The 19,285-nt window shown below is 35.1% G+C and overlaps 2 protein-coding genes and 1 long non-coding RNA gene across 8 annotated transcripts; 1 reads left to right on the top strand and 2 right to left on the bottom strand.

Moving 5' to 3' along the window:
• The first annotated feature begins 4,989 nt into the window (after positions 1-4,989).
• LOC113347474 lies at positions 4,990-8,900 on the top strand. 3 transcript variants are annotated; one of them, XM_026591136.1, is made up of 14 exons: positions 4,990-5,165; positions 5,490-5,590; positions 5,789-5,876; positions 6,021-6,120; positions 6,221-6,294; positions 6,441-6,512; positions 6,677-6,754; positions 6,865-6,989; positions 7,079-7,151; positions 7,266-7,327; positions 7,397-7,777; positions 8,054-8,153; positions 8,406-8,616; positions 8,734-8,900. In XM_026591136.1, exons 2-13 carry the CDS (start codon positions 5,511-5,513, stop codon positions 8,604-8,606), a joined length of 1,434 nt encoding a protein of 477 aa, XP_026446921.1. In that variant the 5' UTR covers positions 4,990-5,165; positions 5,490-5,510; the 3' UTR covers positions 8,607-8,616; positions 8,734-8,900. The 3 variants fall into 3 exon arrangements, with proteins under 3 accessions (XP_026446921.1, XP_026446920.1, XP_026446922.1); XM_026591135.1 differs by having other exon boundaries at positions 5,487-5,590; XM_026591137.1 differs by having other exon boundaries at positions 5,454-5,590.
• Positions 8,901-9,386: 486 nt separating this feature from the next.
• LOC113347473 lies at positions 9,387-13,457 on the bottom strand. Its single transcript, XM_026591134.1, has 7 exons — positions 13,095-13,457; positions 12,731-12,816; positions 11,638-11,784; positions 11,420-11,528; positions 10,621-10,744; positions 9,923-10,193; positions 9,387-9,788 (listed from the first exon to the last, which is right to left on the bottom strand). Exons 1-7 carry the CDS (start codon positions 13,216-13,218, stop codon positions 9,681-9,683), a joined length of 969 nt encoding a protein of 322 aa, XP_026446919.1. The 5' UTR covers positions 13,219-13,457; the 3' UTR covers positions 9,387-9,680.
• Positions 13,458-15,495: 2,038 nt separating this feature from the next.
• LOC113347472 lies at positions 15,496-17,964 on the bottom strand. 4 transcript variants are annotated; one of them, XR_003358991.1, is made up of 4 exons: positions 17,754-17,964; positions 17,537-17,585; positions 17,101-17,214; positions 15,500-16,244 (listed from the first exon to the last, which is right to left on the bottom strand). It is a non-coding gene; the product is annotated as an uncharacterized LOC113347472 (long non-coding RNA). The 4 variants fall into 4 exon arrangements; XR_003358992.1 differs by having other exon boundaries at positions 15,496-16,244; positions 17,043-17,585; XR_003358990.1 differs by lacking the exon at positions 15,500-16,244 and having other exon boundaries at positions 16,568-17,214.
• Positions 17,965-19,285: the final 1,321 nt, after the last annotated feature.

Below are 19,285 nucleotides of genomic sequence, written 5' to 3'. Positions count from 1 at the left end.
CATTGGCACGGTGGTGCGGCTGGCATGGTTTGAATGCCTTTGCGCGGAGATGTGGCTGGCACGGCATGCCATTGGTACATGCGGCTGGCATGGTTGGCATGCCTTGGCGCGGAGACGTGGTTGGCATGGTTTGCCATTGGCACGGTGGTGTAAGAATTTAGGGTTTGGTGTACGAAGGTGATGTCGGTCAATACTAATGGTTCTACCGTGGAACATGACACATATATATGTAAAAAAAAAGGTACCCTGGTAATTCTTACGTAGGCGTGTTGAATGATTCAATAAATGCGTTAGTGGTCCTAGTGACATCATGTCAGATGTAAGGTTTTACGATTTTAACCCTAAGCTAAAAACCACCATCAACATCAGTATGTGAACTGTATTGTGATGATTCAGGTCCGGAACTCTTGTTTGCATGCCTAGTATGCGATCGGATTTTCCAGAGAAGGTCCTAAACTCTTGTTTGTGTATCTAGTATGTGAACGGGTTTACCTGAGTTTGGTACGGAATGGTTGTTCGCGAACAGGGTTTGCGAACGACTTGACTAGGGCCAAGGTCCGGAGCTGCTGTTCGTGTACCCAGTTTACAAACACAATGGTTAAGTTCTAAAATCGTTTATGTATGATTCTCATACTCATGAACTAAAATATTTATGATTTAAGAAATGTAAATTAATTTTGCAAACCGTGGCTTAATGTTCATGAATTGATTCTTGTACAAGTACTTTGTACGATCACGAATCAATCTGATTTTGCTTCAATTTGTTCATATATATTTCTATGAGATAGTGAACAATTGAACAACTTTATTTGAAACACAATTAAATTCATTTGATTATCTTTCATGATTGACAGATCATCATATTTGATCTAGAAGTGTTAGATGAATATGGTTAAGACAAAAGTGTCCATATGGCTAACTTCGGTTAACTATTATTGAGCCAACTCAATATACACGTTTAGGTACGGTTACCCATATATAAATATAAGTATATTTCATTTATGTAGCAAGCTAAGACCATCTAACGGTAGAGATTGATTGCTTAATTTTTAAGCAGACTTAGCTCGAATCTTAAATCAGGAGTTCATCTAGCGGTGAATATTGAATGATTTGTTACTAAGATATGTTAGCTTTGATTGTAAGCAACCCTGATTTGAAAATCTATATAAGGGAGAACTCTAACAACTGGAAAACCTAATTCCGGCACTTTCCTGTGTCCTAGTTGCAAACTAGAGTCGATTCTCCTTTAACCTAGGTTTTTCCAATACATTATTAGGTTAACGACTTGAAGACTTCATTTGGGATGTGTGAAGCCAGATCCAACTATTTTCTCTGTAGTTGCATATTCTGATCTTACTTGTTCTATCGTATTGAGTTTTATCTTTTCTAAGATTTACTCGAGATTTATTTCCGATATGTAAGATATAAAAAATAATCACAATAGTTCTTCGTTTCAGACTCTTGTGATTTCGCAATAACTTCTTATGTTAATCATTTAGGTTATTGCGAGGTGACTGATATTGCTAGGATGAATATAAGACCGGATTATCAGTTGGTTCCTGTTCACCTTGATCTTTGAATCAAAAGACGGAACAAAAACCGAATAAAGAATAGACATATATGTAGGAGACGGATTTGTTTGTAAGTCTCCGACTTTGGGTCGTAGTAACTCTTAGTTGTGGGTGAGATCATCTAAGGGAATCAAGTGCGCAGAATCCGACATGGTTCTAGAGGCGTAAGGAACGCTACTGTACCTTAATCGGTGCGAGACTTGGTTAGGACTCAACTACTTTACAGTCCGAAGTTAAATTGTAGCGGCTTAATACATTGTGGTGTTCAAATCTGGACTAGTCCCAGGGGTTTTATGCATTTGCGGTTTCCTCGTTAACAAAATTTCTGGAGTCTGTGTTATTTCTTTTTTGCATTATATTTGTTTATATAATTGAAATATCATAGGTTGTGCGTAGTTCAATCTGTTGATAAATCCAACCTTGATTGTTGGATTGAACTTGATTGATACTTGGATATTGGTCTTTGGTACCGTCAAAGTTATTTCTCACATCAATCAGGCTCACGGATTTCTATCTATTTGATTTGCTGATTGTGTTGATAAATAGAGATAAAATCTCTTGATTGAGTCTCACTTTTAAGTTGGTGCTCTCGGAATTATATTGGAGTTTAGTCCATACAGATTGTCGAACGACTTATTGGGTGTGGTTTTTATACCCCCGCTTTTCATGTGCAGCAAAAGCTATACTAGCAGAATGAACATGCAGAGGTTTAGATTTTTCAGTGATAACAGATTCCTCACTTAAGAGTAAGTTATGTAAGACAATAATTGACACAAGCGGATAACGTATACGAATAGAGGTTGCAAAATAAGCATAGTTCAAAGTAGAGAAAGTTACCACAACTAATTCATCATTAGTAAATTTAGTACCAACAACGACAAATTGGTCGGATAAAAGTTTGATTTCATTGATAAGAGAAGAAATAGTTTTATCACCTTGTTTGATCGATGGAAGTTTAGTTTTCGATTGGATTGAATGAGTAGAAGAAACTCTAGCAAATATTTCTTCAATATTCTTTCAAAGCTCATGAGAAGAAGTAGACCCAAAATAAACAATCACATAATCGGAAATTGTTGAGTGAAGCCACAAAAGAATAAATGCATCTTCATTCATCCACTCAGTAAGAGGACTTTCAAATCCATTGTTTTCATTTCGAATGTTTGTATATTGAACAAGACAAGGATAACTACCATCTAAAAACTTCATGATCTTAAACTTTCGAATCACCGGAAGCATTAGGGATTTCCAACTCAACAAATTATTATCTTTGAGTTTGATAGAAATAATACTTGTAATTGATTCAAAGGAATGAAATTGGATGTTCCATTGTAGATGAAGAAAGTTCGTGAATCATAGAATTACGTACATAGCAAAATCAAGAAATGAAATATGATAAAGCAAATCAAGAGACAAATTTGAGATATGAAAATTGAAGAATCAAGAAAGAAGATATTGAGATACCGAATTGTGATATTGATTGGAGAATTACGAATTAGAGAAGAGACACAGGGAATGTACAAAACTGTTATATAACATGCATTATAAGCAATAGAAAACTGTTATAGATGATAGTCAATAACACATCGACAGATAACGATAAAGGGCAGGCGGTAATACAACTGTTCAAGAATTAGTAAAGGCACCGGGGAAATGCTATAAGCACCATGTAGTGTTAATACTTTTGTTTTTGTAATTTTTAAGATGGAATAATGGTTCGAGTAAATAAGTGTGGTTAAGTGTAGAATAAGTATGTCATATCGTTGTTATCCGATGGCCCCGAAGCAGCGGGTTCAATTTTGATCACGCCCTGCAGAATAAAAAAAGTAGGAAATACCAATTGGTCCTACAAATAATATATTAGAGAGAGTCTAGTCCAATTGACCTAGTCAACTGTCTGTTTGGTCCTATTTGGTAATATAAATTATAGTTTGGTCCTAGGGTGATGTCATGGATGATGTAATTGTCATCTTGTAGTGGCAGAAATACCCTTTTAGATTAGGACCATATATATAGTCAAAAAGCAAGAGAGAAGAAATCATTCTCAGATTTACTTTCTCTCTCCTATATTTTTAGATATAGAATTTCTCTCTCTTTTTTTCTTTTTTATTTTCTTCCTGCTAATGATGAAGAAGATGAAGATGTTGATGAACGATTCTCTCTTCTCTCTATTTTTTTCTCTGCTAGTGATGAAGAAGATGAATGATGATGATCATGATGATGAATACGATGAAGTTTTGCCCTTTTTTTTTATGTTTGCTTCTGTTTTGATGAGAAGAGAGTGAGGTTGAAGATTTTGCTGCTATTTATGATGATGATGAACCTTTATCATCTTCACATGCTTGGGTAAGCTTCGGATCTACAAAAGAAGATGAAGATGACGGAATTCATTTCTGGAATGAACTCTGGTTTGTGATGAAGATTTTGATGTTTTTTCGTCTGTTGTTGCTGCTGATGATGGAGAGGATGAAGATGAGTTGTTGCTGATGATGAAGAAGATGAAGATGACGGAGTTCATTTCAGGAATGAACTCTGGTTTGTGATGAAGATTTTGATGTTTTTTCTTGATGGAACGAACTCATCTTCTACTACTGTTGTTGTTGTCAAAGATAGATCTACTTTTGTTGAAGATTTAATTAGGTTTTTGTTTTTCTTGATGTTTGCTGCGATTGGTGATGATGATGAAGATGAAGACGAACTCAAGATAGATCTGTTGTTGTTGAAGATTTAATTAGGTTTTTTGGGTTTCTTGATGTTGCTGCGATTGGAGATGATGATGAAGATGAACTCGTCAAACCCTAGAAATCTGTTGCTGCCGTTGAAGATGAAGATTTATGCGTTTTGTTGTTGCTGCTGCTTAAGATGAACTTCATTCCTGGAATGAACTTCATTTTTGGAATGAACTCTGGTTTATATAGGTTTTTGTTAAAGAAAATAATCGTTTATATAGGTTTTTATCAGGAGTTCATTCCAGAAATAAACTCTGGTTTATATAGGTTTTATGAGGAGTTCATTCCAGAAATGAACTCTGGTTTATATAGGTTTATATAGGTTTTTTTTTCTTAATAATGATTTTCTTTGTAGAATTTTAATGAAATAATGAAGTTCGTTCATATGTGATTTAATTTGGCTTTTATTAGGTTTTCATTTGTAAGAATGAACTTTGATGGTTCATCACACAGAATGAACTGTTACAAGAAAATAAATAAAAATTAACACGGAAGGATATTATCTGTTTTATATTTTTAAATAATTATGGACCAAACAGTAAATACGTTTTCCAAAAGGACCAAACAGACATGACCCACCTAAAGAAAGGACCAAACCATATTTTTTTCCATAAAAAAAAGATTCCTGTTCGAGACTTCGAGTTAAGGTCGACCGGATGGGCCTTTTATTTGCTGCGGACGCACACTGATAGTTTACTTGGCGGAATATGATCCAGAAAGTCAGACCCGACACAGACACAGAGTTTGAAGAAACAATATTAGTTTCGCGTGTTTCCTTATAACAAAGTTTTACTGCGGCAATGGAAGAATCTCTTTGTCTATATTTAAACACCAAGAAATTCTGAAAAGGGGAAGGAAGATCTTTTTTGTAAGTAATAAAACCGTCCTGGACAAATATCGCACGACTTCCTTAGGGATTGTTATTTATCTAGTCTGAATTTAGTGTTGAATATTAATTTCCACAATGATTTGAAATCTCTCTCTTTTTTTTTTTTTTTTGCTCTTACCTCTTATCAAGAAGATACTATTAGGTCAGAAGAAAGTTTCAATATCTATTTTGAATTCATCTTCATGTTCCTTAGGATTAAATATATTTATACACCCGATGTTTGAATTTTGGATTTATTTAGATTGATAAAGTTAATCTGTTTTGAAGGGTGTTAGAATGAATTGAAGTGTGTGTTATTAGTAGGTTGAAAAAGGGGGAAGAACAATGGCGAGAAGAACTACTACTTGTGCAATATGTGAGAACTCAAATCTTGCCTCTATATGCCCACTTTGTGTAAATTACAGGTAAGTGTTTCTCTATTTCGATTCTAATTCATTGTTTACTTTTCATTACGAAAGATGATAATCCGAAGATTCAAAGTAAAAGAGCACTTTTTGCTACGAGAGAGATCATTTTAGGGATGTATTATGGTATACAAGTCTATTACATTTGAATTATGGGGCAACTGAAGATGCAATTTCTTATATTGTTCTCTTTTGTAGGTTAAACGAGTACAGTATATCTTTGAAATCATTGAAGAGTGTCCGTAATAGTTTGCATATCAGACTGAGTGCCCAGCTTGTTGCAAAGGTATGATATGCATTCATGGTGAACTTTAGGTTTGCTTAATCATCCTTGCATGATGAATTGCTGCAACAATGCGATTAAGTTATCATGACCAAAATAGTTATTATGTGACTGAACTCATGTTTCTTTTGCTTTTATCATCATCAGAGTAAAGCAGATGACCAATACAGCTGGAGAGTGCTTCAGAATGAGAAACTTGCAAAGCTGAGGGAGAAGCTTCGTCTTAAACAAAAGCAACTTTTACAAGGTTGGTCCTCTCGTAAGTAATGTCGTCTTGTCTAGGATTTGTTACCTCTTTTTAGATCCATCACTGAATCTTATGTCTTGTGCAATTGATGTTTTCTCAGGAAAGGCTACTCTCGAAAGTACGACTAATGGTTTGAATCTTCGATATGGGTTGCTCGATTGTGTCATGCTTACGGTAGAACAGTTTCCCTAACTTAAATTTGTTTACCAGAAATGATTTTAAATTTTCATTTGTAATCATCTGATGTCGTTATCCTCCCCCACTCCCTCTCCCTCTCATTTTTAAGTTGATTATAAATGGGGGCTGTTTTTTTGATGTAGTTGCAAAGAAATCGTGTGGAACAGCTAGAAAAGTTTTACCCCAATCTTATATGCACACAGAGCTTAGGACATGTAAGTGTGTTTTCTCATAGCGGTGCTTGATGACAATCCTTACTTGACATATTTTTACATCATATTTAAGCAGGCCTCAGTCAACTGTAATTCATGTGTTTCTGGATTCTGTTTATATCTGTCTTGCTTTGCTTAATTGGCAAGTTATTGATGTTCCATGGCAGATGGCAATTACCTCTGAACGTCTTCATAAACAATCAGTGGTTATAAAACAGATCTGCAAACTATTCCCACAACGCCGGGTAAGCCTTTTAACAAGCCACAGAATCCTGTGAAACCTTCCCTGGATACTGTGAAAAGCTCAGCGATCTGTGTGAAATGTTTAAAGAATTATCTTGTTTTTGGTTGGAAGGTCAATATGGACGGCGAGAAAAAAGATGGATTTTGTGGCCCATATGATCAAATTTGCAATGCACGTTTACCTAGAGGACTTGATCCCCATTCTGTTCCGTCGGAAGAGCTTGCAGCTTCTCTAGGGTATATATTATTAAAAACTCAATTACAGTTTCGTAAAATATCCGTGAACATTTAATGGATTAGTTCTAATGATAGCACTTGATAAACAGATACATGGTGCAACTTCTAAATCTAGTTGTACCGGCCTTGGCCGTGCCTGCACTTCATAACTCAGGGTTTGCAGTAAGACTCGTTGCCTATTCTCCACACCTCTTATGATTTTTGTTTTTGTTTTGTTGTTGTTTTGTTTTTGCAAGTCTACATCATTAGTCTGTATTATAACACTGGTTTCTATAGGGTTCAACCTCGCGTATTTGGCAACGTGATTCATATTGGGATAAACGTCCATCTTCTCAAAGGTACTTCCATTGTCATAGCTGATTAGTAAAGGCTGACCACTGACAGTTTGTTTAATGTATGTGATGCAGCAATGAGTATCCTCTTTTTATTCCACGCCCAAATTGTTGCTCGACAAGTGGGGAAAACGAATGGGCTGATAAAAACTCGAGTAACTATGGTGTTGCTTCGATGGAGTCGGTGAAGAAGCCACATTTGGATGCTTTTGGAAGCTCTAGCTTTAACTTCTCTTCTGCATCTCCACATTCACTTGAAACCCATAAGGATCTGCAGAAAGGCATATCACTTTTGAAGAAAAGTGTAGCATGCATTACAGCATACTGTTACAATTCTCTGTGTTTAGATATTCCATCTGAAGCCTCTACTTTTGAAGCACTCGCTAAGTTGTTGGGAACTCTATCTTCTTCAAAGGAAGTTAGATCAGTCTTATCTTTGAAAATGGCATGTTCGAGGTAAAATATTCTTCATATACAATATCTCCCATATAGTCAGTTTCATACCTCTTCTAATGACCACAACTGAACTAGGATTAGTTAGCAGTGATCAGAATATTGCTGCCTTTCACATTTTTTTCAACTTCGAGCTGTTTTACCGAGGTCCACGAACTTGGAATTTATTAATGAAAAACTGATGTATCAGTTTCGATGAAATGGTGGGAAAGGAGATGCCATGTTTGCATTTAAAAGATATTATAACTCTTTAATCACCTTCTGTTGTTTACTCTGTAGATCCTGCAAGCAAGTTCAACAGTTAAACAAATCTGTGTGGCATGCCAATTCGGGTTCATCCAGCACGTTACTAGAGAGTGGACACGTGACACCAGTAATGGTATAAACCCCTTGAACATTGTTTCCAAGTCAGAAATGCATTAAAATTATTCAGATTATGATACTAAAAGCTCTAAATATTCCTTGCCTTTTATTTTTCTGACATCCATTCCCTGTTCTTTCTCCAATCTTACTCCTGCTTTGATGTTTTTCCCTTTCAGACAATATGAAGAAATCATATTATCTACTCCGTCAATAGCATTGTCCTTGTACACATCCTTTTTAGCTTATCTGTTTTGTTTTACTTTGGCAGCGGGGTGCAGGTGGACTTAACCTTTCAAATTCTGCAGCTAGTTATCTTTACGCTAATGAGGTACCCGACAATGGAAAACCCGATAGCCTTGTTGAAGGATGGGATATTGTAGAGCATCCAAAATTCCCCCCTCCACCATCACAGACTGAGGACATCGAACACTGGACTCGTGCCATGTTTGTTGACGCGAAAAGGAGATAATCTGCTAACGGTAATTCTGATAGTTAGGATATCTTTGACTGGAATTACTGACTGCCAAATTAATGGGTTTAGTTTTAGGGTTGTTTAAAAATGTTGTAACCAGTAGACTTCATGTTGTCTTATGCAGATTTCAAGGGTGTGACATCTTGAAAGGTTTTCAGCATTATTTCACCCGCTCTCTCTCTCTCTGTGGATATGGTTCTTGCTTGTATATAGTGTCAAATTCAGTTTGTTGTGCTCAAATGTTGTGTAAATATTAAGTTATACGTCTTATCAATCATTTTTATTCTTACATCCCGAGCAATCTGCTGTATTTGTATTAATTCATCATGCGCGCATTTCGGAGGATTTTCTCTTGGAAATTCTTAAACCTTGGTGATTTTAGAATTTTGGGAATCCCCAATCCCTCGTCCAGTTTTAAAGAATACTTGCACAACTTACAGTACCTAGGTATTATTGGTTGGTGCCCTCAAGCCACCAACATTCCGCATACAAGGGTCTTGAGCAGTTGAAATGCCATCATTTGGTCCAAGATTTGATCAGTTCTTAAGCAAATCTTACAAGGGTATATTAATTAAATAAGATACAATGCATTCCCAAACGGCAAAAGTAAGATACACGCTTGCATTATGTTAGAAGGCTTCTAACAAATCATATAAGTTTAACATGTCATCCTTACAGAGTGAATTTCCATTGGTGAAGGAAAAATTCACCACTACGTAACCAAGGCAGAACTGGTAACATTGGAAAATCATGAAGTATATAACTGCTAACGTTGGAAAATCATGAAGTATATAAACCTGGTAATAATGCCTATATAGTTCAGTTCTTTACAGTGTAGGAAAGAAGGAAATACATGATTAGTTTCTCTAGGTCTTCTTATTTTTCTTTGGTTAACAATATACAACCTCCATTGACAAGTTGATAAGCAGTATGAAGAGTAAACAAATAAATCGCATCTCAAAATCTACAAAATAACGATTTAAAAACCAATAAATCTAACTGCAAACCACACTTCCATATGATGATCGGCTTTGCAAATCATGTGATGATAGTAAAAAATGAACATTTGGTCTATAAGAGACCAAGAGTCTTCAATTGTTGTATATGCTCTGGCGGAAGAGGCGGAGGACACCAACTGGAATCTACCATTTCACCATCGACATCCTCCACTACATACTCCTGTAATTATGAGGTTTAAAGTGAGAAACTTGACTATTTATTGTAGCAGTAAGTTCAAGCTTTTTAACTGAACATAAATAAAGAAGGAATTTCAATTTGAAAATGTTGGTCAGTCAACGGTGATAGGGACTCACTTTTGTAAGCATTCTTTTAGCAAGTATGTGATAGTGCCGTTGCCAAATTCGTTGTCCCACCATAGTAGCCACAAGTACACTGTAGAATATACCGATCACCGTAAATAGCCCTAAAACGATCAAACCCATTATAAATAATAATGGTAATCCTGCTTCCCCAGCACCTGCCAAGCAACCGCACTCGCCTGCGGTACTGGTACAACCTTCAAAGCATGTTGTGCAGTCAGTCCACATGCAAAGAGTTCCAGGTAAATGGCAGTCCGCACACATTCTGCATGAAGAGAAAAACTAAAGTTTAAAAATGTAAGATAATGAGCAATTGGAAAACACCAAGATACGAAAACCAATTCTAGACCATTGCGCTTAGAGCGATATGGTAAACAAATGTCCATGTACAACTTTAAGCAACCATGCAAATGAGAAAGCACCAAGCAGTATCAATGCAGTTGAGAAAGAGCTTCAAGTTCAGCTCATGGATAAAAATCATATGCATATGTTGGTGGATTGCTTATAATGTTCTAGCAACACAAAATAAACAGTGTGGCTAATGACAAACCATCAGAAATAAAAGATCCAACTAAGATGTGCATCAACTGGAATAAGAAGATTGGCAAGATTGAACCACAAAGGTCGAGAGACTCGAGTACTGGACATCAAGCAACTAAAAGAAAAAGAAAAAACTCCACCACAAAGTTTACCCAGGCTGGCAGCAGCAAAGACACAATTCTCGACATGGCTGAGCTAGATCACTGCGCACTCTTCTATCATAACAAGTTATGAAGCACCCAGACAACCCAAGCAAAGCAAAAAACATAAGGGCCCCTGCAGTCAACGACAAAAGTAAGTGTACTTGCAGTGACAGTGCTGCAGATCAAGTGCGAAAAAACCATGAGGGATATTAAAGATGGACAGAACACTAGAGATGGTGCTAGGCAACAATATTTTGTTAAGAGATATCAAGAGAACCATTATTTGAGAGCAAAAGAAGACCTATGCAGAATTTGAAAATTAGAAACTATGTGAAAAAGAGAAACATTAGCTTGTCAACGACAGACAAAAATGTAAGAAGGAACCAAAAATTATCCTAGTTAGAAAAGAGTATCAAGCATCCAAAACCATCAATGAGCAAATACCAAAACGAACAATTCTATGATGAGACTAGTGACGAAGGCTGTTCAATCTGATATTATGGCGAACATTTCTCTTTCTCGAATTTAACATCACTTAAAGATCAAGTCAAAAATTCCAGCTATATAACACCTTTGGAATAACTGGCCAGCTCGTTCACAGCATTATGAAAAAAACGAACACACTATTCATCATAAGGTAGACAAGACATCATACTAAAAGGGCAAGTTGCAAAAAAATTTAACATTCCAGCAAAGAAAAAGGGTCTCTTAAACATCACGCACAACATAACATCTAAGCGCAGAGTAAGTGAACACTAATGAGTCAACACCATAATGGTTAACAATTTTAAGGTACTCAAATAGTTACCAGATATGTAGTAGAAACTAATTATATTTTCAAAGCCCCAGGTTAAACGAAGCCCGAACGACTGGTAGTCGTCAACTAAGTACATCAAATATCCCAATGAAGAAATTACCTTCACACAGACAAGACGAAAAAATATAGAAGTCAAATGCAGAACATAACTGCAGAATTTACAGAAGTAAAAACGAACTAACATATGGAATTGAAAACTGATAACCTACAAGCTGAACAGCAATAAAGATAAACATTATATCTCTTGTTACAAAGAAGCGGAATTTCAAGGTTCGCCATTTCCTATCTGCAGCAACATGTACTCTCAAATGGTAAGGTGCCTTGCAGGTTGTGCAGTGAGCAAATGCAAATCCCTCCTGAACAAATAAAGATTACATATGATGTTAAAGTTTATATTGACGGCATATACAAAGATCACAAGCACGTGAACGAAGACGGGGCGGTTTCGGAAGTGCGTAAAGAGTGTCTCCACAAATAAATAAGTCTAACATTTTGCCAACTATGTTTGATTGCTAGAAAGCGGAAATCTTCTGAAACAGCGAATGCAACACCAGCCATCAAAGATGGAGGTGGAAACTACGGCGTTACATGAATCCTACTCATACCCATATATATATATATAACCATGGATTTATTTAGCAGCAGCTGGAATGAACAACTTCTTAAAATAATGAGTATGTAAGAACTAACAATAGAATATAGGCAGCTTTTCATTATTGATTGGCTACTTTAAATATGTCAAGATATAAATCTTTCTACCGTCACAGGTAATTTATGAACCTAGAAGATGATCTGCAGTTCACGTTCTTTTGCACTGTAAATTAGCTAATGATGAGGTGAGGGCATACTTCATTTATTTCTTGAAACTGAAATGAGCAATGCCCAGAGGAAAACAGGAACACTCTCAATCTTTGTCTTGCAATCCTTTTCATGGGAATCAGCAGTGAACGTGGAAGAAACTCACTTGTGCGGTACTTGGGAGTTGGAAAGAACAGAACAAAGAAACTTTTGTTGCTTGTTTGTGATTAAAAACTGATGGTTAATGATTTTATGGGTCAGCAAGTTCAAAGTCACTACTCTAGAGACCAGATATTGTATAAATGGGAGTTGGTCATTAAAGTAAGTATTAAGTAGTGTCTTGTAAATGTTAAGGTGCTATAGTTCGGTATAGTAATATGTGTCTCCTATTTGACACCATTTTTCCTTTTCAATACAATCTAATCTTTTTGGTTCCAAAAAATGATATCATACATAAAATTACTACCACAAAAATGGTGTCTATTAAAGGTTTCATTGATTTACCTTAACTGCCCGCCAGTGATCCAAGCATTCACGGTGAACAAACTTGGAGGTTCCCTTACACTTGCAAGGAGCAATAAAATCCCTTCCTACAATAGAAAAGGAGAACAAAATGCTAATAAAAGTGTGACACATTTTGTACAACAATGATCAAGTAGTCTTACATTTGAAGGAACTAAAAAATTTACACAAAATTCAAGAAAAGAAATGTTCTTTTTATTTTTCTATATACAAACATTAAGCACAGAATTTAGGTATAGAATCCGGAAACAGAAAAACAAATGTTTAAACTATGAATCATGCGTTAATGTAGAAAAACCTAATATTACAAAAATGATCAAATTTGAGAATGGGGGAGTAAATTTACCATCAGTTTCAAGACAAATTCTGCACTGAATTTGTTCACTGGGTCCAGCTTCAAGGTCAATTTCATCATTTTCAGTGATAGGAGTAGGAGGAACTAGAGGATCAGAACTAGCAATACCAGCCATGAAATTTCAATGAGGGAGAGAGAAAGAGAAACTAAAGATTCAAAATTTCATAGTATCGATGGAATTTAGGAAAACCCATGTTTAGAGAAACCCTAAATTCTCATTCTTTCTTCCTCTCTCTATTCACGATTAATTCTCTCTCTCTCTCTCTCTTTTTTTTTAGGTTTTAAGATGTTCTATAGACTAGTCTGAACTTCGGGAAGAAGTTGAGAAATTCAAGTAGTTGTTGGATTTTCCTGAAATGGTACTCAAGTTTTGACAGTTTCTGGACTATTATGACCCTTTCTATTACGTTATTAGGACCTTCAGCTCCTTTTGGCATGAGGAAGACTCCGGTTTACTCCATCAACGCGTTAATTCGGCTCCTTGTGGCATGGGGAAGACTAAGATTGTTCAAAAAGGCGTCAAAAAAAGTACGGATGAGTACAATTTAGTTCCAAAAAAATTAAAATAAATAAATAAACAAAATAGGATGTAAAAGTATCCCAATTTTCATTAAAAAAAATAACTATTTAAAATAAATGAAATACACAAATAATATTCCTAATTTACAATTTTCTCCAAATATTTACAGTTTAGTCCAAATTAACTCATGATGATGTTAGTAATCTTAAATAATAGGTACGGCACGGGGCTATAGATTGTTTTGGTGTTGGTTATATATATTTTTTTTTAGGGAGAATACCGTGAGTTGAGCGTGTGAAATTTAGGGGAATGATCATTTTCTTAAACTGAATTCGAAGCTTTGATCGATATTATTAACATTTACGGAAAAAGTTTCTTATTAAATGGTGATTAGGATATCTATATATTGATGTACACTAGCATATGATCCGTACAGTAACGGCCCGGAGGCTTTGGGTTGTTGTTGCTTTGAACGATACCTTCTCAAACCAAAGGTACTAACTACCAAGTGAATAAACAATTCTGATAGGAATGGGCTTTTTTAAATCCTTCCGGGTTTAATACTAATATTAATACGACCTTTAGGTTTTCATTGGCATGTGTTTTTGCCAATAAAATCCAGCACGACAAAAAAAAATTTGAAGAACAATCAAGGGACCATTGTTCTCTTTTGCATAGGACAAATGTACATTTCTATGATCCTACTGACCACTAATGCCAAGACTAAACTTCACATAGTAACCAAGGAGAAGCATTTTGATTGTGTTAGATTTTTGGACAACAGAATGAATGGTCTGTTTCAGTTAGATTTGTTGGTGTAGACCACGTCCGGAATCTAACTTCATTGGCGGAGTAACTGGCATTGGAATTACCCATGGTTCCCATTCATCTCCATTAAACATCTAGTTGAGTCTAGTAGACAGTTTCCCTATAGGCGCTTCATGTAAACTGGAAGACCATTTTTGTCTCCGTTATGGGGTTCAGAAGGTTTTTTATAATATTAGGTAAACATAGAAGAAGATAACAGTAAGCAAAATGTACATTGTTTGTTCAATTCCAGCATGTTTTGAAAATTCGTGTACATGGAGTTTTTTATAATATGTTTATGTCTGGCATTTTGGGTTCGTAAGTGAGGATTACACGCTATTTTGCGCATTATAATCTCTCAAATGCGTTTATAGTATACAACAAAATTATAGAAACTTAAAACTACGGAATGAGGGAAGTGGAAAGGAGTGCACCCTAGACACTTCAAACCTAAATATACTTTGGTGAAATCCGTTTCCCTTTTAAAATGTAAGCTTCATATTAATCAAATTCAATTATACATGTGTACCAAGTTATTTTGGTGATTTCATTACCTTGTTGATGATATCTTCTGGGGGATATCAAGCTCCTTTAGTCGTGACTCGAGGATTTGTATGCCAATGGATCTGTCATTCTAGCAAAGCAAAAGATTGAGTACTGGCCATTCAAGCTCTTTTCCCATTACGCAGATGACATCTACTGGGGATTTCAATTCCTTCCCGATCCTCTCGATGACATTTTGTCCATTGATGGGTCCATTCGAACAACACATTTCTACTGAGATTTTGCCCACTGTTGGTGCACTCGTATAGAAATTTCTCGAGACTATCTATTGTTCTTAGCCAATAGATACCGAGCTCCAATGCTTACATTTGGATGATACTTCTATTTATTTGTTTGTCTACGTTCACTTAAATTTAAATACGTGCAGTATTACAGATGCACGAAGACGAAGAAGAACTCAACAAATTGTTACATGTGCATCCTAAAGATGCCGAAAATGCTGTTCTGAGTGAACAGGTAATTCCAATGCCATTATAAGCAAATGCATGCTGCGAACTATATCGGCACCTCATTTATAAATTATGACCAATATCATTGATACAATTATCTTTTTTTTTTTCGATGAGAAACACACCTTACCTTAAATTAACTGAGAAGGGAAATACAAACATCCGATAAGGGTTCCTTCCTTACAAAACTATCCAAAAAAGGAGGAAAGGAGACCCAATTATCCTTAATACAAAATTTCCTTGCCCGACGTGCAAGCCGGTCAGCTAATCTATTTTTTGAACGCTTAACGAAAACCACATTAAAATTACTACTATTCAAAAGCAAGCCTTGCAGTCTTCCAACAGATCACTACATCTCCTCATTGATACAATTATCATTCGGCAAAATTTGTCAATCAAGATTACAGACGATGCTATAGCTTAATGAATGTCTAATTGATATACGCACTTACATTATAATAAATACTCAGACTCACGGGACGATGCTAGAATATTAACTGGTGTGGATCCATTTCTTCCCATAGTAATAATATATAAGGAAAGCATACGTTTTACCTCATGATACACCACCGTTGACAAAAATCCGGGCTGAGTTGGAAGCTGGTTCCAACGAATTTGTCGTTCTGCTATTTCACGGTCCTGTTTGTGTACTGACTTCTAGTGTTGCTTAATCCCTTATCTCTAAAACATGTACCAGTTTAAAAGTTTGTAAAATTAGCTCAGGCTTACAGAATAAGAAATGAAGTAATTTTTACGGTCAACTAATGCTGAGTTAATATGATCCCCTGAAAATTCTGAAATCTGCAATCATATCAAAAATTCCCAAAGGAAAAAGTGTCACCATTCAAGTTGTATTAAAGCATTTATCGAGAAATAAGACGGCAACGGTGATAAAACTACATTGAATCGGGGGGACTACAACATAGAGATAGAAATAGGTATCACTAGTGAGAAGAAAAAATAGCGACCCAAAATATCTTAAGGAGGCCCAATGAATCAATTGAAAAATGTAGAAACTTCCTAATCCCAGTAAGTAACTTGCGATTCTGTATCATGCAAGAAACAAATCCCTCAAGCAGTTCCGGTGGTAATTTTTATCCCTAACTATCCAAGAAATGGGTGCCTCTTACAAAGCAAACAGAGAAATGGAACTCTTTCACCTTAATTTCTTTTCAGTAATAAAACAACTTTCACCTTAATTTCTTGAGTTTACACTAATAAATAAAATAAATTAACAACCGGAATTCGCATATCCAAATTAATTAAGTTTCTGCAGAGAGTAACTGAACAGATGAAAATTCAGTGAAAAATCTGAAACGAACATTGAAGCAATTATTTGTAAGACTACATCATCGACAAAGGGTAACTATCGATGAAAATTGAGCAAAAATAGCATTCAGAATGGTTTGTAAGACTACATCAAACCATTATTTTACATGGCTAATTCTTGTTCTTCTGAATCAGATGATGGTAAGAAAAGACAATGGTGTTGACATGGCTAATTCTTGCAAATTGTTATTAGCCTCTAGATTTCCTACGACCCATAAAAAATGTGAATAGACTTCAATACAATGATTTGTAAAAGAATATCGACAATACCTTGAAATTTTAATATCTGAGTTTAGTTGGAGTGTATTATGTCCTGGATAAAGCCTACCTTATTCCCAAAATATAAGCGACAATTGTTCCAATAGAATGCTCCATAACCTTACTGTTTGCATTTTGAAAACGCCAGCTTCTCAGTCCTATTAACAAATGCAAGTAAAGCAAACTGCGGCAGAATATCAAACTCCAAATCACAAATATAAACACCAATAAAATTTACTGACCACAAAGTTTATCGCAGTCACTGCACCTAAAACTATACAATAAACCTAATTAGTATTAATCAATTCTTCTTTCCACCACATTATAAAATTCACAAAGCTGAAACAATTTTCAATCACCCAGAAATTCGATGACAATAAATAAAACCCAGATTAAGAAACAAAAAATTAGTCAAAAATTATCCAGAAAGCAACAGTCACAGGCCATTTAAAATTTACAACAGAGGAACCAAAGATGGAAGTTCAGTGTTGATTTAGAAGATTTACCAGAGATGGATGCTGGTTCTTTCTCAAGATGGCCTCTACCAACCAAAATCTGCAATAATACATCAAAATTTTCAGAAAAACCAATCGGAACAAAATCAGAATGAAAAAATACCTTTTCATTGAAAATTAATTAAAGATATGGAATAATCAAAAATTCCCATCGAAGAAACCAATTAAACAAATTTAAAAAAAAAAATAAACTAAAGATGGTACTGACCTAATATCCTTGGGAGAGTATGCGTAAGAAAGAAATGGAGAAATCCGGGAAGATGATAACCATTGTTGAGGATTATATAAGGGAAAATCTCAAAAGATTGTTCTTCTAACGTAACGCATGATATTTATCATGGTAAGAATCAAAGGGATTGAGTGGCACATATAATGGCGTTGTTAATGGAGGAGAAGAAGGGATTAAGTGCTATGAGAAATCTGTGATAATGGGCTTTGTAACCGAAAGGGGATTAAGGCAAAAGAGATTTCGGACGTTGGATTCGGACGTAAAAGTAGGGACCGTTCTCAACCACGATTTGTGTTTGCACTTTGAGAGGAATGTGAGCCACCGATCACTTAAAAAAGATCATTCACCACCGTCAGATTTGGCAAAAACCATTTGTTTTTGTAAGAATGAAACTATTTGTTTTTGTAAGAATGATTGATATATACATACAACAGAGAGTAATTTTTTTGGTGGTTAAGATATCCAATGTTAGCGTGTACACTGGAACTCCACCCAGTTTCATTTATGGTAATTGATATAACCATCCGTTCACAGTTATTGCAAATAATACCAACAAACTTGAAAACCTAAAGTCCCAAGCAGAAATTCGTAGAAATTCCTAGTTTGATAAAATTAACTTGTCGACTGCATTCCAAATTAAAAATGCAGTTCAGTCATCATTTAAATAGATTGTCATTCTGTGCTAAAATAATCAGTGCAATTTTTTTCTAAATTCAAAAAGTTGAATTTGAGCTGGGAACTCTTCACATCCTTAAAAATTGTTATATCTGCATTAATTTTTGGAACCGCTAATTGTTTTCAAAAATGAATATTGACTGTGTGCTCGTATCAATGTATAATTGGCGTGTAGATTTTCAATCTACATTTTAGGAATATAAAGAAGGGTCCAGATTAATTCACATATTGATTTTACCTAAGACAAAGAGTTAGATTTTTAATGAGAATTTATTTGGGAATTACTCCTCTCATTTAATGTCAAAGCGTTATTTTTATTCTAAATTAAACGCACATTAACATAACTCTTAATTTAATCTTCATTTAATGTCAAACCGTTAGTTTTTTTTCCTCACTATGTATAAATAACAAATATAATCAAGAAACTTCAATCCATTTTATACAAACATGTGCACGATCTAATCCAACTAAGAGTATGAAAAGTTAAGAAATGTTATTTACCGACCAAAGTTAAGGGCATAACAATGAAACTGTCGTTTTCTTCGTCATTTATTTTCACTCCATGTAAATCCTATAATTTTGGCCTGAAGAAATCAAAGTCTAATTGGATAGTTCCCTATCCAGAAGAAAAAAAATTGTGTAAAAAAAATAGAAATTAAATGGTATGGTATTAAAAAAAACCTAACATAAGAATGAAAATGAATAGATATCAATCATATTTGACCAATATCTTATGACTGCAAATAAAAAAACAAAATGGAGAAAAAATATACAATATTAATGAAAAGAATCAAAGAGAAATTAAAGGGTGTGGTATTAAAAAAAGCCTAACATAA

This window comes from Papaver somniferum, chromosome 2, assembly GCF_003573695.1.
Source record: "Papaver somniferum cultivar HN1 chromosome 2, ASM357369v1, whole genome shotgun sequence".
NCBI lineage: Eukaryota > Viridiplantae > Streptophyta > Magnoliopsida > Ranunculales > Papaveraceae > Papaver > Papaver somniferum.
Note: the sequence above shows the minus strand (reverse complement) of the source record. Positions and strands in the feature narration are given on the sequence as shown.